This window comes from Heptranchias perlo, chromosome 12 (genome assembly GCF_035084215.1).
Source record: "Heptranchias perlo isolate sHepPer1 chromosome 12, sHepPer1.hap1, whole genome shotgun sequence".
NCBI classification, from domain to species: Eukaryota; Metazoa; Chordata; class Chondrichthyes; order Hexanchiformes; family Hexanchidae; genus Heptranchias; species Heptranchias perlo.
The window spans coordinates 56,290,363-56,305,647 of NC_090336.1; the positions used below are offsets into that span (position 1 = coordinate 56,290,363).

Sequence of the window (15,285 nt, forward strand, 5' to 3'; positions counted from 1 at the left end):
CAGATTTCTGGAGCAATATGTTCTAGAACAAGCAAGAGGGCAGACAATACTAGATTTAATAATGAGTAATGAGACAGACTTAGTTAATAATCTAACAGTAAAGGGACATTTATCTAACAGTGATCATAATATGATCAAATTCAATTTTAGGTTTGAAAAGGAGAAACTTAACACAATTACTAAGATTCTAGATTTGGTACGGTTAACTTTAACAGGATGAAACAGAGACTGATGACAATAAATCGGTCAAAACTGTTACTGGGTAAAACTACAGGTGAATGGTGGGAGGTGTTCAAAAAAGAATTTAGCTTAATACAGGACCAGTATATACCCCTAAAGGGCAAGAGCTCTACTTACCAAATAAAACAGCCATTGTTGACAAAAGAGGTGAGAAATAACATAAAACTAAAGGAAAGAGCATACGAAAGTGCAAAGAATAGTGTAGATCCAGGGGACTGGGAGAGATATAAAGAACAGCAAAGGAAGACAAAAAAAATAGTAAAAGCTGCAAAACGGGAATATGAAAAGAAATTTGTGAGGGATATCAAGATTAACACAAAAAGTTACTGAAATATATTGCAAGAAAAAGGGTAGTCAAGGGTAATGTGGGCCCTTTAAAAACAGATGTGGGTAATATTACAAATGAAAATAAGGAAATGGCAGACTTTATATTACTTTATGTCAGTCTTCACAGTAGAGGAAGATGAAAATAAAACTGACATTCCAGGGAAACTAATGATGAATCAAGGACTGGAACTCACTAAAGTTAACATAATCAAGAAAACAGTATTAGAAAAAATAATGGCACTAAAGACTGACAAATCCCCAGGACCTGATTGTTTCCACCCCAGGGTTTTAAAGGAAGTAGGTGAGGAAATTGCAGATGTTTTAGCCATAATCTTCCAAAACTCTCTCAATTCAGGGATTGTCCCTTTATATTGGAAAATTGCAAATTTAACTCCATTATGTAAGAAAGGTGAGAGAGAGGAATCAGGAAATTATAGACCTGTTAGTCTAACATATGCTGTGGGGAAGTTATTGGAATCTATAATTAAGGACAGAGTGACTGAGCACTTAAAGAAATGTGAGCTGATTAGAGAGAGCCAACATGGATTTGTAACGGGTAGGTCATGTCTAACGAACCCAATTGAATTTTTTGAGGAAGTAACTAAACTAGTAGAAAGGGGAATATCTACAGATGTAGTTTATATGGACTTCTAGAAGGCAATCAATAAGGTTCTACATAAGAGGCTGTTAGCTAAAACTGAAGCTCATGGAATTGAAGGCAAATTATTGACCTGGTTTAGAGATTGGTTAGGCGATAGAAGACAGAGTGTAGGGAAAATGGGTATTTACTCAAATTGGAAGGAAGTGACTAATGGTGTCCCACAAGGATCTGTGCTGGGGCCTCAACTATTCACTATATTTATTAATGACTTAGACAACACAATAGAGGGCCATATATCCAAGTTTGTCAGTGACACAAAGATTGGTGGCATGGTAAGTAGTGTAGATGGGACCATAAAATTACACTGATAAATTTAGTGAATGGGCAAAACTGTGGCAGATGGATTTCAATGCAGGTAAGTATGAGGTCATCCATTTTGGACCAAAAAAGGATCAATCCGAGTATTTTTTAAATGGTGAAAATCTAGGAACAGTGGAGGCCCAAACAGATTTAGGGGTCCATGTACATAGATCACTAAAATGTAGTCAGGTACAAAAAATAACCAAAAAGACTAATGGAATGTTAACCTTCATAACTAGAGGGCTAGAATATAAAGGGGAGGAAGTTTTGCAACAGTTATACAAATCCCTGGTTAGACCACATCTGGAGCATTGTGTACTGTTCTGGGCACCACACCCTAGAAATGCTATTTTGGCCTTGGAAGGAGTGTGGTGCAGATTCACCAGAATGTTACCAGGGCTCCAAGGGGTAGATTAAGAGGAGAGATTACATAAACTAGGCTTGTATTTCCTGGAACACAGGTTAGGGGGTGATTTGATTGAGGTTTTAAGGATCTTGAAAGGAATTGATAGGGTAGATTGGGAGAAACTTTATCTGCTGGTAGGGAGTCAAGGACAAGGGGATAAACCTTAAAATCAGAGCCAGGCCACTCAGGAGAGAAGTTAGGAAACATTTCTTCACGCAAAGGGTGGTAAAAGTGTTGAACTCTCTCCCACAAAAAGCAATTAATAATTTTAAATCTGAGATCAATAGATATTTGCTAACCAAGGATATTAAGGGAAATGGAGCCAGGGCGGTGGATGGAATTAGGATACAGATCAGCCATGATCTCATTGAATGGCAGAACAGGCTCAAGGGGCTGAATGGCCTAATCCTGTTCCTGTGTTCCTAATCTTTATTCAAACTAAATTATATACATCTAACCACAGTTTCACATTTTACCTGAAGCTGTATAATGGGAATGCCCCTGACAAGCGATACAGGCTTGTCTCAAACATTAAAGGGAGCCAAAAGTGATTTGTAAAACACAAACATGGACTTGAACAGGGAATAGATCTCAATGCCTTTTTCTAATTCCTAATTTCTTGTGTTCATTTGAAAAAAATCCTCTTATTGGATCTTTCCCGTTAGATATCAATAAAAGTACATGGGCCGATTTCAAAGTATGTTGTTGGATCTATACCTGTTATAGTTCAACCATTATTTCTTTTAAGCATCATGCTCATTAACATAGACAAATAGCAATGATCTCTTCCATAAATATGCTTTCAAGTTAAAATGTCTTTAATGCGGATGCATGAACGATGGCAAAGAACAGCTCGCAACGAACAACAACTTTGTTGTAACATGACAGCTAGCAACTGATTGGTGAGGTTTCACCCTGTTGAGGTACGAGCAAATTAAAAAATTAACATGCAACTTGGAACATTTAATGAAAGGCACATTCTTGATTTGATTGACCTGATCAAAGGGAACTGAGATGCAGAGTCATTCACATCTCTAACAGTGAATGCTTGACAGATATGTCAACGTTCTATTAATAACATTTTAAAGATAAGAAGCAGTTAACACACAAGCCTCAAAATGGTTATATTATTGGACAGATGCTGAACATGTTTGTATGACATTTCTGTGTCCCCTATTTTAGCAGATCCATTAACCTATTTAAATGAAAGTACATCGAAAGAGTGAGCAGAGGAGTCTCATATGAATCTGTTAAGTATCCAATATTTATCTTGGCAAAGGTCATTTCTGAGGATTAGAATGACATGTCTAGGAATATGCTACAAGGGCAGATTATATCATAACGTTGTAAGAGTGAAGACCAAGTGGTTTATAAATGTCAAATGAGCTCTAAGATCAGCGTATATCTTAAAGTCACATTCCCAGTTACTTTGTCTTAGATTAAAATATTTAGGAGATTTACAGGTCCTCCTTATAAATATTGAGGCCCTAATGGACGACAAGAGAGGGAAAAGAAGAGGGGATAAGATAAAAGGTTCACTTATACTGCGCTGAAGGGTTCAGTATTGACTCTATTTTATAGATATGCAAGAGGTCACTGCTCTCTTATTGTTGTGGAGTTGGGGAAGATGGTGTTATGGGTGATGCTTTGTACTTGTTGCTTATACACTGGAGCCAATTATTACATCCTGCTCAGTGTGAGACCAGCTGTTTTAAGTGATCGGCTGAAAGCACTTTTCGTATTTTGCAGGAGACGCAACATACTTGTTCCAACTGAAAAATACCAGCGGCTTGAAGCCTTTGAAAGAGTGACTACAAAATGCTTAAAACGTTCCTGCTTTTCAAAAAGACTTACGTACAGTGCTGAGCAGTAACGTGTAACCTAGAAATATACAGTGGAACAGGAGTAGGCCATTCAGTCCCTCGAGCCTGCTCCACCATTCAATTAGATCATGGATAAGAACATAAGAATTAGGAGCAGGAGTAGGCTGTATGGCCCCTCGAGCCTGCTCCGCCATTCAATAAGATCATGGCTGATCTTCAACCTCAACTCCTCTTTCCTGCCTGATCCCCATATTCCCTGATTCCCCTTGAGTCCAAAAATCTATCGATCTCAGCCTTGAATATACTCAACGACTGAGCATCCACAGCCCTCTGGGGTAGAGAATTCCAAAGATTCACAATCCTCTGAGTGAAGAAATTCCTCCTCATCTCAGTCTTAAATGGCTGAACCCTTATCCTAAGATTATGCCCCCTAGTTCTAGAGTCTCCAGCCAGGGGAAACAACCTCTCAGCATCGACCCTGGTCTGTACCTCAACTCCATATCCTTTGATACCCTTAGCTACCAAAAATTGTGCCCTGGCCAACATTCCTCCATCAAACAACACCACCAAAAATAAATTATCTGGCTATTTGTTCATTTCCTACTTGTGGGATCTTGCTGTGTACAAATTGGCTGCCAGGTTTGCCTACGTAACAACAGGGACTGCACTTCAGAAGAAATATTTTGCTGTCAGGCATTGTGGGACCTCATGAGGACGTCCCAAGGCACTATGTAAATGCAAGTTCTTCCACTTTTTTTTGCTTATTTGCTGGTTTGCTCTGTTTGAGTTTTATGAGCCTGAAGGTTTGGAAAGGCTGTCGTGGTGCTGCTGCCTAACTGATGGATACATCCTAATCAGAACACCAAGATCTATTCATATCAGCAGCTTGACATACATGCAAATTAATGGGTAATTTGGATTTAAACTTTGGTGGAATCCAAGCCAATTTGGCCCCAGCATCCCAGCATAACTCAGACAGGAGACCGGTGAAATCCTTTACCCACCCCCACCAAGAAAAGGGTGTTGCACCACTTGTTCTGGGCATCTGCCATTTCCAGGAGTTTCCAACTCCTTGCAAGGGGCAGAACTTCTGTCTGGTCCTTACAAGGCAAATGTCGTCAAGGGGAGAAGGTCAGGTCATATCTCTGCTGGCCAATATACCAAGTGAGTTGAGGCATGCCGATCTCTACATGCGTAAAAGTGCGTTCCACCAGCGCAGTCCAGACCAGGGAAGCGGCCTGGACCACCCGAAGAAAAGAGCTGATTTTTGTCTTTAAATAGCAGCTCGGCCACCTGTGTAACGAGCATGTGGCCAAGGTTTGGGGGGAGCCCTGGGCTACCTCCACTCCCAATGGCGGATGGGCACCCGATAGTCCAGCCACATGGGGGCAGGCAGGTGCTGGAGATATGCCCACGGTGGCGCTTGCACCCATGCAAATCAGGTTCCCTCCTTCTGACCTTGCAAACTCTGCAGTGGTAGGCACGACGCCGGCAGTTATGTCCCACGGGATCACGTCCTGAAGAATTTTTTGCGGCGGTGGGGGGGCGTGGCGGGGGTGCTTTATACTTTGTTCCCAAGGCTACATGATATACACTCTGGTGTCCCATGAAGACAAAAGCTTGGAATTTCCGGACTTCAATGGAATTTGGCAAGGCATAAATTCAGAAGAAGCACCAGGAGGAAATACTCAAGGAGTGATGAACGTTTCGAATAATCTATCAAGTAAGGTGATAGAGGAAAAAATATTGGGGCTATTCAAACTAGTGGGAGAGTTAATGTAGTGGAGAGATGATTTATTCCTGGCACGTCCTATGTTCTGAAAGCAGGTGGTACCCAGGGAGTAGTAGCTCAGAAGCAGGCAAGCACCACAATAGTGATGTCCTGACTGAAATATGTGATGTCATGTGACTCATGCAGGAAGTTTTTGGCCCTTTTATTTTGAGGCAGGATATTGAGGCAACAGATAAACAGGGAAATTTTCAAGGTTGGTTACATAACAGAGTGCTGCAATTATCTGTAAATGCTGCCCAGATTTTATATTAGTTCATTATAGAGTCCCCTTGGAGGATGCTCTTCTGCACTTTGCTTAAATTAACAGCTGAGGTGATAAAACCATAGGAAGATATGTGGAACCAAAGATCGAGCTTTATAGAAAAAGGGAGTGAGTTAAGTAGAATATGTCATTTTATAAAAATAAACGTGCAGCTTAAATTCACTGTAAATGAACATACTTTTGTATTTGGACTTAAAAGGGTCAACGCAGCATTCGAATGCTCCACTGGAGAGCCTCATTCAAAGAGAGTGCTTGATGGAGAATTGGCCTATGGTGTAGACCTACCTGCAACTTGCATTCCCCTCGAGTGAGGAGCCCTCCCGGGATGACCAAATTTAGCTTATAGCCTTGTGCTGAAAAGATGACTTAAATTAGCTTCTGCGCTGCACGGGGACTGGAAAGAAGGTTTCAATGTTATTCCCATTTTTAGCACTTGCAAATACACTTTCCTAGTTTTTGCTTCACATTGATAGGAATATGAGAACAGAAGTAGGCCATTCAGCCCCTCGAACCTGCTGCGCCATTCAATTAGATCATGGCTGATCTGTACCTCAACTCCATTTACCCGCCTTAGCTCCATATCCCTTGATATCCTTACCCAACAAAAATCTATCGATCTCAGTCTTGAACGTTCCAATTGTCCCCCAGCATCCACAGCCTCCTGGGGCAGAGAATTCCAGATTTCTACTACCCCGTGTGTGAAAAAAGTGCTTCCTGATTTCCCTCCTCAACCGCCTAGCTCTAATTTTAAGATTATGTCCCCTCGATAAAGAGCCTAAAATAAATATTATACCACACGTACAAAAATAAATGGGTATTTTGACAAAATGTGGTGTATACAGGGTAGTGTCACACATTTTTGTATTCTTGAACGACAGAGGGGTAATTTATATCCTCGTGCAATTTAAAATAACGATGTTGAACTAAAACAGCAATTGTAACAATCGGGAGTGATTTATACACAAGTGAAATATGTAATCTAGATCTTGGGGTCATTCTACGAGAAGGAAACGAGGACTAACCTTTCACCCTATCTCCTTTGTTGAGAGGAATCTCCCCATCTCCTTGAGGTTGATAGGACTTCAACACAACAAACTGCCTTCCAGGAACCGCACTGTAAAGCTTGCGTTTTGGTCCCTGGTTTTCCAATCCGGAGACTGCTTCTTTAATAACAGCAGGGCTGTAAACAAACACAAATATGGCAACATCGTCAACGATTCTGCAGGACACAAAGTAATTAAAGTTAAATGGATTCCGGCGGTAAAACACACAGGCCCATCGGTAAGAAACTTCGGATTTCTAAGTTTCTCTCGCAACGGAATTTTTTATTTTTGAAGAGGAAGGTTCCAACTGGACCTAACTAGCAACTGCAAGTGGGTTGAAAATCAGTGCCACTATTTTTAGTCTCAGCAACGCTGTTGGTGCTGAAAATGATAGGTATCCAACCTAGATTTTTGAAAACTAGGCCAACATCAATGTGTTCTTTTTCCCACTCGAGAGACAATGAGGCGCTTGAGAACAGGGAGTTCCGCATCAAACACCTTCTGGTTCCATTTCCTGAACGTGTTAATTTTAGTGTCCCACTTCATGTAATGGCTTTAAATTACTGTCTGAACTATTTTAGCGCAGTCGATAACCTGTTTAAGATAAGCGTTCCTCATCTATCATTGGATCGCCACTTCGCCAAGAAGGGAAGAATGCCAGTGTCCTTGTTCTCAAAAATCCAGATGAACTGGGGAAAGTTCTGGAAGAATTACTTAGCTGGAGCGAAATAAGGATTTTCACTAAGTGCCAGTTTGGCTCAATTGATAGAAATCTGTTCTCTGTATCAAGAAGTTGTAGGTTCAAGTTCCTTTGTAAAACTTGACGCTCCAATGAAATATCAAGAGATTTTGCTATATTGTCAGAGATGCCGTCTGGACGAGGTGTTAACCGAGAACTCCATCTGCCCGTTGTGGTGGTTCAGCTGCAAATTAAAGGTCCTGTGACTCTATGCAAAAAAGAGCAGCGCGTTCGCCATGTGTCCTGACCAACATTCCTCCCTCAACCAGCACCACCAAAAAATGTATTAAATGGTCATTTATTGTCATTGCTGTTTGTGAGATCTTGCTGTGTTCAAAATGGCTACTGCATTTGCCTCCAAACCAGTCGCTGTACTACAAAAAACATATTCATTGGGTGAAATATTTCTTACATGCTATATAAATGCAAGTCCCGAGAGTTCTCTGTTAATTCAAATATCCAGTGCCCATGGGCATTGCTTCTATAACATGTAATAACACAAAGGGCATAATTTTAATTCTGGGCGATAGTAAAATGGGTGATATCGAATTGGCCGTCCGTTATAGGCCCCACCTCATTTTCCCTTCCAGTTATTTCCATGGAAAACAAAATCGGGGCGTGGCATATAGTATTATAGTATGTTATAGCACAGAAGGCGGCCACTCAGCCCATCATGCCTGCGCCAGCTCTTTGAAAGAGCAATCCAATTAGTCCCACTCCCCTGCTCTTTCCCCATAGCCCTGCAATTTTTTTCCCTTCAAGTATTTATCCAATTCCCTTTTGAAAGTTATTGTTGAATCTGCTTCCACCACCCTTTCAGGCAGTGCATTCCAGATCATAGCAACTTGGTTCCTTAAAACATATTTCCTCATGTCGCCTCTGGCTCTTCTGCCAATCACCTTCAGTCTGTATCCTCTGGTTACCGACCCTTCTGCCACTGGAAACAGTTTCTCCTTATTAACTCTATCAAAACCCCTCATGATTTTGGACACCTCTATCAAATCTTCTCCAAGGAGATCAACCCCAGCTTCTCCAGTCTCTCCACATAACTGAAGTCCCTCATCCCTGGCATCATTCTAGTAAATCTCTTCTGTACCCTCCCTAAGGCCTGGACATCCTTCCTAAAGTGTGGTGTCCAGAACTGAACACAATATATAATGGGTGGCTAATTCAATATCACCCATTTTACACTATCGCACAAAATTAAAATTACACCCTAAGGGTGCAGTGGAACTGTCACTCTTCTGTAGCAGTGATGTGGTTTCCACTCTACAGTGACGCTAGAGTGATGGTACAACTCTGGAGTGAGGTTCCAACCTGATTCCAGACAGGAGTGTCATCAGAAACTTTGGTGAAGAGGTTGCCTCACATTACTTCATCTCAGGCATCATGGGGTAAAATTCAACTTCAACGAGGGCACAGAATGGGCAGCAGCAGATCGGCCGCCCATTATACCCCGACCCCCCACCTTGATTTTCCTTCCCATTGACAAGGTTAAATTTTTATCCCCCATATGACTTATAAATGCAGTCAAGCCGAGCTTAAAAAATGCACATGAAGTCTCTTGGACCTCCCGAACACTTCCGAAAGTTAAATATTATCCATGGCTCAGTGGTAGCCTCTGAGTCAAATAGTCATGGGTTCAAGTCCCACTCCAGAGACCCGAGGTCTAAATCTGGGCTGACACTCTGAGTGCAGTACTGAAGGAGTGCTGCACTGTCGGAGATGCTGTCCATCGGATGCAACGTTAAACCGAGGCCCCGTCTGAACCCATGGCACTATTTCGAGGAAGAGCAGTGGAAATCTCCCTGGCCAAAATGTATCCCTCAACCAACACCACAAAAACAGATTATCTGGCTATCATCACATTGCTTTTTGTGGGAGCTTGCTGTGTGCAAATTGGCTGCCACGTTTCCTACATTACCACAGTGACTGTACTTCAAAAAGTACTTCATTGGCTGTAAAGCACTTTGGGATGTTCTGAGGCCACGAAAGACACTATATAAATGCAAGTTAATTCTTTCTATCAATCAGCCTGGAGTCCTCTCCCTACCTGGAGAGTTGGAATTTTAGGCCGGCTGGCATGATAAATAAGATGTAGCCAGCTGTGAAACAATTGCTGGAGCAACCAATCTGAAATCAATAGTTACAGCATAATGCAGCCTAAGCAACTGCTGTCAGCACCTAAATCAAGTGGCAGCCAATTAAAAGTAATTTACTCATATTTGGTGACACCATCACAGACAGAGGAATGGCCAACGATAACTAAATTGGAAGCAGATGAGTTAATCTGCACAAAAGGGGGAAGAAAAAGTAAGTGAAGATGGATTGTTTCAGAGCAGGAAAAATACATTAAACATAATGGTTGCCACATAAATAAATAATGGTGCTGTTACACTGCAGTGAAGTACAAACAGTATTTGAATAGGAATGCGAGCAAGAAGCTGAATCTACAGTACTGCCTCAGACACGATGGAAAGGGGTGGGAACAGAGCTAATCACCTGGGCAGTCAGTCAGCTGCATGACATCCTGGCCATTAGCCTCTGAACACTGTCAATCACTTCACTTGACTTGTACTAATGAGTCAACTCTTATCAGTTTGTCGAAGTTGAAAGATGGCCTGCTATATACCACCAAGCAGGTTTTACACTTGTCGGGGTTACACCACTGCTGATGCAAAGCAAAACTGACACAAGCCCATCTCCCACTGACAGCTGTGTTTGCATCAAAACCAGCCCACATTGGGAACTTCACATTGCAATTTCAGTGCCGGTATGCTGAAAATTTCGGCTCCAACTTCATCGCTAAAAAGGCAGCTTAAAAACATCTGTCGATATATTGCTCTTGGTATAATTCACCAATCAATAACGTGGTCTGTGCTTTGAGATGGTGTTCACAAAGATTAGGGTGGATGCCATTTCTACTTTTCCTAGAACCATTGCAGTTTACAGCACAGAAAGAGGACATTTGGCCCATTTTGGCTGGTTCTTTGCTGCAGCAATCCAAACACATCTCAGTGGCCCACTCTCTCCCCACAACCTTGTATCTTTCTCTGCTTGAAATATTTATCCAACTTTCCCTTAATAGAAGCAATAGTCTCTCCCTCAACCATTCCCTGTAGCCAAGAATTCCACACTCTAACAACCCTCGGTGTAAAGAAATGTCTCTCCTCATTCTCTTAGTGATAATTCTAAATTGATGACCCCCCCCTTGTCATCGACTTCCCAACCAGAGAAAATAGTCTGTCCCCATTCACTCTACCCAAATGACTTGCCCTTTAAACTTGTTGGGATGGAATCAGTGGTTTGCATCTTAAAAAAGCTGAATGAACCCCCAACTAGGTCTGGGAATCTTTCTCTCTCATTAACAGCATCTACGTCAGCCTATCTTGAAAGGAAAACATTTACAGGACTATGGGGAAAGAGCAGGGGAACGGGACTAATTGCATAGCTCTTTCAAAGAGTCGGCACAGGCATGATGGGCCAACTGGCCTCCTGCTGTGCTGTACCACACTATTATACTATGATCTTCCATTAGCTATCTTCATTCAGTGTTTCAGCACCTCGCATCTGATTCCGCAACAGATCTTACACAATTATTGAAAATCTGGAAATGGGGGGCGGGGGATTAATCTTTGACAAGGAAAAGAAAAAGAAAAATTGCCCAAGGAGAAGTGTTTTTTGAGCATCAATTCAGAGAATCTGCACTATTAGTAATTTCCCATCCATTCATAAACCACTGTGACACATTTCCAGTGTACACCTCTCTAATTTCTTTTAGTTTATACATTATTGATCAACAGAAGAGTAAATTCAACAATTGCACACTCCCAATCGGGAGCCACGCTCAAAGAGTCCATCAGATGAAGAATCGGAGCTATGGTGTTGTTACCCTATGTTTGACCTCGTTTGAGATAGGTTTCTATTGGGAGCATGGGATGGGCGAATTCACCCTATAATAACATTGTTTTAAGTGGTCACAAATAAGCCCCGACAATTAACTATACAACTGTATCTTTTTACATCTAAATCAATGAAGTTCAGCAATCTTATCACATTAACCAGACACAAGCACTATATTTTCATAATGCAGAAAAACGATGCTCTTCCTTAGATCGAAAGGTATTTATTTTATTGAGGAATAATTTTTGCCATTAGTTCGCAGCAATTACTTGAACAGTGAAACAAAGCTTCTCCGTTCTATTGGGTCTGCAGCCACTGGCTCCTCGTTCTCACCGAACTCACAACAAGAAGCGGCATTTACCGTAGGAAAACGTCCCAAGGCGCTTCCCAGGAGCGTTATAGGACAAAATTTGACACTGAGCCACATAAAGAGATGTCAGGACAGGTGACCTTCATGTCCAACATTTTTGGAATCACACGCTTAATTTAAAAAAAAATAGTTTTTGGGATGTGGGCAATGCTGACAAGACTGCATTTATTGCCCACTGCCAGTTGCCCGGAGATGGTGGTGGTGAATCACTGCAGTCCATGTGCTGGTGGTGCTCCCATGCTTGTGTTAGATAGAGAATTCGAGGATACTGAGCCAGTGACGATGAATATATGTCCAAGTCAGAGCGGTATGTGACTGGCAGGGGCACTTGGACGTGGTGGTGCCCCAAGACATTGCTACTCTTGTCCTCAGCAGTAGAGGTTACAATAGAGGGAGATGTTGTTGTGGTAACCCTGCAGCCATAGTGCAGCGCTGGTGGAAAGGTCAATACTGTGTCCAGTGGCACGGGGGTGGGGGCTGATCAAGTACAGTGCTCTTGTAATGAGACACTCACCTTATGCCTCTGTGCCCATCTCATCCTAGGTGTGGTGTTCCGAATGTTACTGGTTTAAAAAATGAGAGTGCTTTTAAATGTTGTTCCATTTTTTGCTCTTGACTCAAAATCGACATTCTAAATGGAGTATGTTCAAAAAGTATTGGCAAATGCAGAGCAGCAGTGCAATCACTGAGTCATCCTAAGGATCAATCTTTTATTTATATTTAAACTAGTTACAGTCTAGTTATGGACAGTTAGCAGCTCATTAGTAATGTTATTACCCATGCTGGTTGGTGCAAATTATAGAATCATAGAATCATAGAAGTTACAACATGGAAACAGGCCCTTCGGCCCAACATGTCCATGTCGCCCAGTTTATACCACTAAGCTAGTCCCAATTGCCTGCACTTGGCCCATATCCCTCGATACCCATCTTCCCCATGTAACTGTCCAAATGCTTTTTAAAAGACAAAATTGTACCCGCCTCTACTACTGCCTCTGGCAGCTCGTTCCAGACACTCACCACCCTTTGAGTGAAAAAATTGCCCCTCTGGATCCTTTTGTATCTCTCCCCTCTCACCTTAAATCTGTGCCCCCTCGTTATAGACTCCCCTACCTTTGGGAAAAGATTTTGACTATCGACCTTATCTATGCCCCTCATTATTTTATAGACTTCTATAAGATCACCCCTTAACCTCCTACTCTCCAGGGAATAAAGTCCCAGTCTGTCTAACCTCTCCCTGTAAGTCAAACCATCAAGTCCCGGTAGCATCCTAGTAAATCTTTTCTGCACTCTTTCTAGTTTAATAATATCCTTTCTATAATAGGGTGACCAGAACTGTACACAGTACTCCAAGTGTGGCCTCACCAATGCCCTGTACAACTTCAACAAGACATCCCAACTCCTGCATTCAATGTTCTGACCAATGAAACCAAGCATGCTGAATGCCTTCTTCACCACCCTATCCACCTGTGACTCCACTTTCAAGGAGCTATGAATCTGTACTCCTAGATCTCTTTGTTCTATAACTCTCCCCAACGCCCTACCATTAACGGAGTAGGTCCTGGCCCGATTCGATCTACCAAAATGCATCACCTCACATTTATCTAAATTAAACTCCATCTGCCATTCATCGGCCCACTGGCCCAATTTATCAAGATCCCGTTGCAATCCTAGATAACCTTCTTCACTGTCCACAATGCCACCAATCTTGGTGTCATCTGCAAACTTACTAACCATGCCTCCTAAATTCTCATCCAAATCATTAATATAAATAACAAATAACAGCGGACCCAGCACCGATCCCTGAGGCACACCGCTGGACACAGGCATCCAGTTTGAAAAACAACCCTCGACAACCACCCTCTGTCTTCTGTCGTCAAGCCAATTTTGTATCCAATTGGCTACCTCACCTTGGATCCCATGAGATTTAACCTTATGTAACAACCTACCATGTGGTACCTTGTCAAATGCTTTGCTGAAGTCCATGTAGACCACATCTACTGCACAGCCCTCATCTATCTTCTTGGTTACCCCTTCAAAAAACTCAATCAAATTCGTGAGACATGCTTTTCCTCTCACAAAACCATGCTGACTGTTCCTAATTAGTCCCTGCCTCTCCAAATGCCTGTAGATCCTGTCCCTCAGAATACCCTCTAACAACTTACCCACTACAGATGTCAGGCTCACTGGTCTGTAGTTCCCAGGCTTTTCCCTGCCGCCCTTCTTAAACAAAGGCACAGCATTTGCTACCCTCCAATCTTCAGGCACCTCACCTGTAGCGGTGGATGATTCAAATATCTCTGCTAGGGGACCCGCAATTTCCTCCCTAACCTCCCATAACGTCCTGGGATACATTTCATCAGGTCCCGGAGATTTATCTACCTTGATGCGCGTTAAGACTTCCAGCACCTCCCTCTCTGTAATATGTACACTCCTCAAGACATCACTATTTATTTCCCCAAGTTCCCTAACATCCATGCCTTTCTCAACCGTAAATACCGATGTGAAATATTCATTCAGGATCTCACCCATCTCTTGTGGTTCCGCACTTAGATGACCTTGTTGATCCTTAAGAGGCCCTACTCTCTCCCTAGTTACCCTTTTGCCCTTTATGTATTTGTAGAAGCTCTTTGGATTCACCTTTGCCTGATCTGCCAAAGCAATCTCATATCCCCTTTTTGCCCTCCTGATTTCTCTCTTATCTCTACTCCGGCAATCTCTATACTCTTCAAGGGATCCACTTGATCCCAGCTGCCTATGCATGTCATATGCCTCCTTCTTATTTTTGACTAGTGCCTCAATCTCCCGAGTCATCCAAGGTTCCCTACTTCTACCAGCCTTGCCCTTCACTTTATAAGGAATGTGCTTACCCTGAACCCTGGTTAACACACTTTTGAAAGCCTCCCACTTACCAGACGTCCCTTTGCCTGCCAACAGACTCTCCCAATCAACTTCTGAAAGTTCCTGTCTAATACCATCAAAATTGGCCTTTCCCCAATTTAGAATTTTAACTTTTGGGCCAGACCTATCCTTCTCCATAGCTATCTTAAAACTAATGGAATTATGATCACTGGTCCCAAAGTGATCCCTCACTAACACTTCTGTCACCTGCCCTTCCTTATTTCCCAAGAGGAGGTCAAGTTTTGCCCCCTCTCTAGTCGGGCCATCCACATACTGAATGAGAAATTCCTCCTGAATACACTCAACAAATTTCTCTCCATCCAAGCCCCTAATGCTATGGCTGTCCCAGTCAATGTTGGGAAAGTTAAAGTCCCCTACTATTACCACCCTATTTTTCTTGCAGCTGTCTGTAATCTCCTTACATATTTGCTCCTCAATTTCCCGTTGACTATTTGGGGGTCTGTAGTACAATCCTATCAAAGTGATCTCTCCCTTCTTATTTTTCAGTTCTACCCATAT

General features: G+C 42.3%; 1 protein-coding gene across 1 annotated transcript in view; it reads right to left on the bottom strand.

Moving 5' to 3' along the window:
* The window catches only part of shank2b (SH3 and multiple ankyrin repeat domains 2b), a 680,429-nt gene that overhangs the window by 439,257 nt on the left and 225,887 nt on the right, over positions 1–15,285 (bottom strand). The window contains exon 12 of the mRNA XM_067994155.1: positions 6,834–6,991. Within this exon, the coding sequence (XP_067850256.1) occupies positions 6,834–6,991 (158 nt within the window). The remainder of the gene's footprint in view (positions 1–6,833; positions 6,992–15,285) is intronic.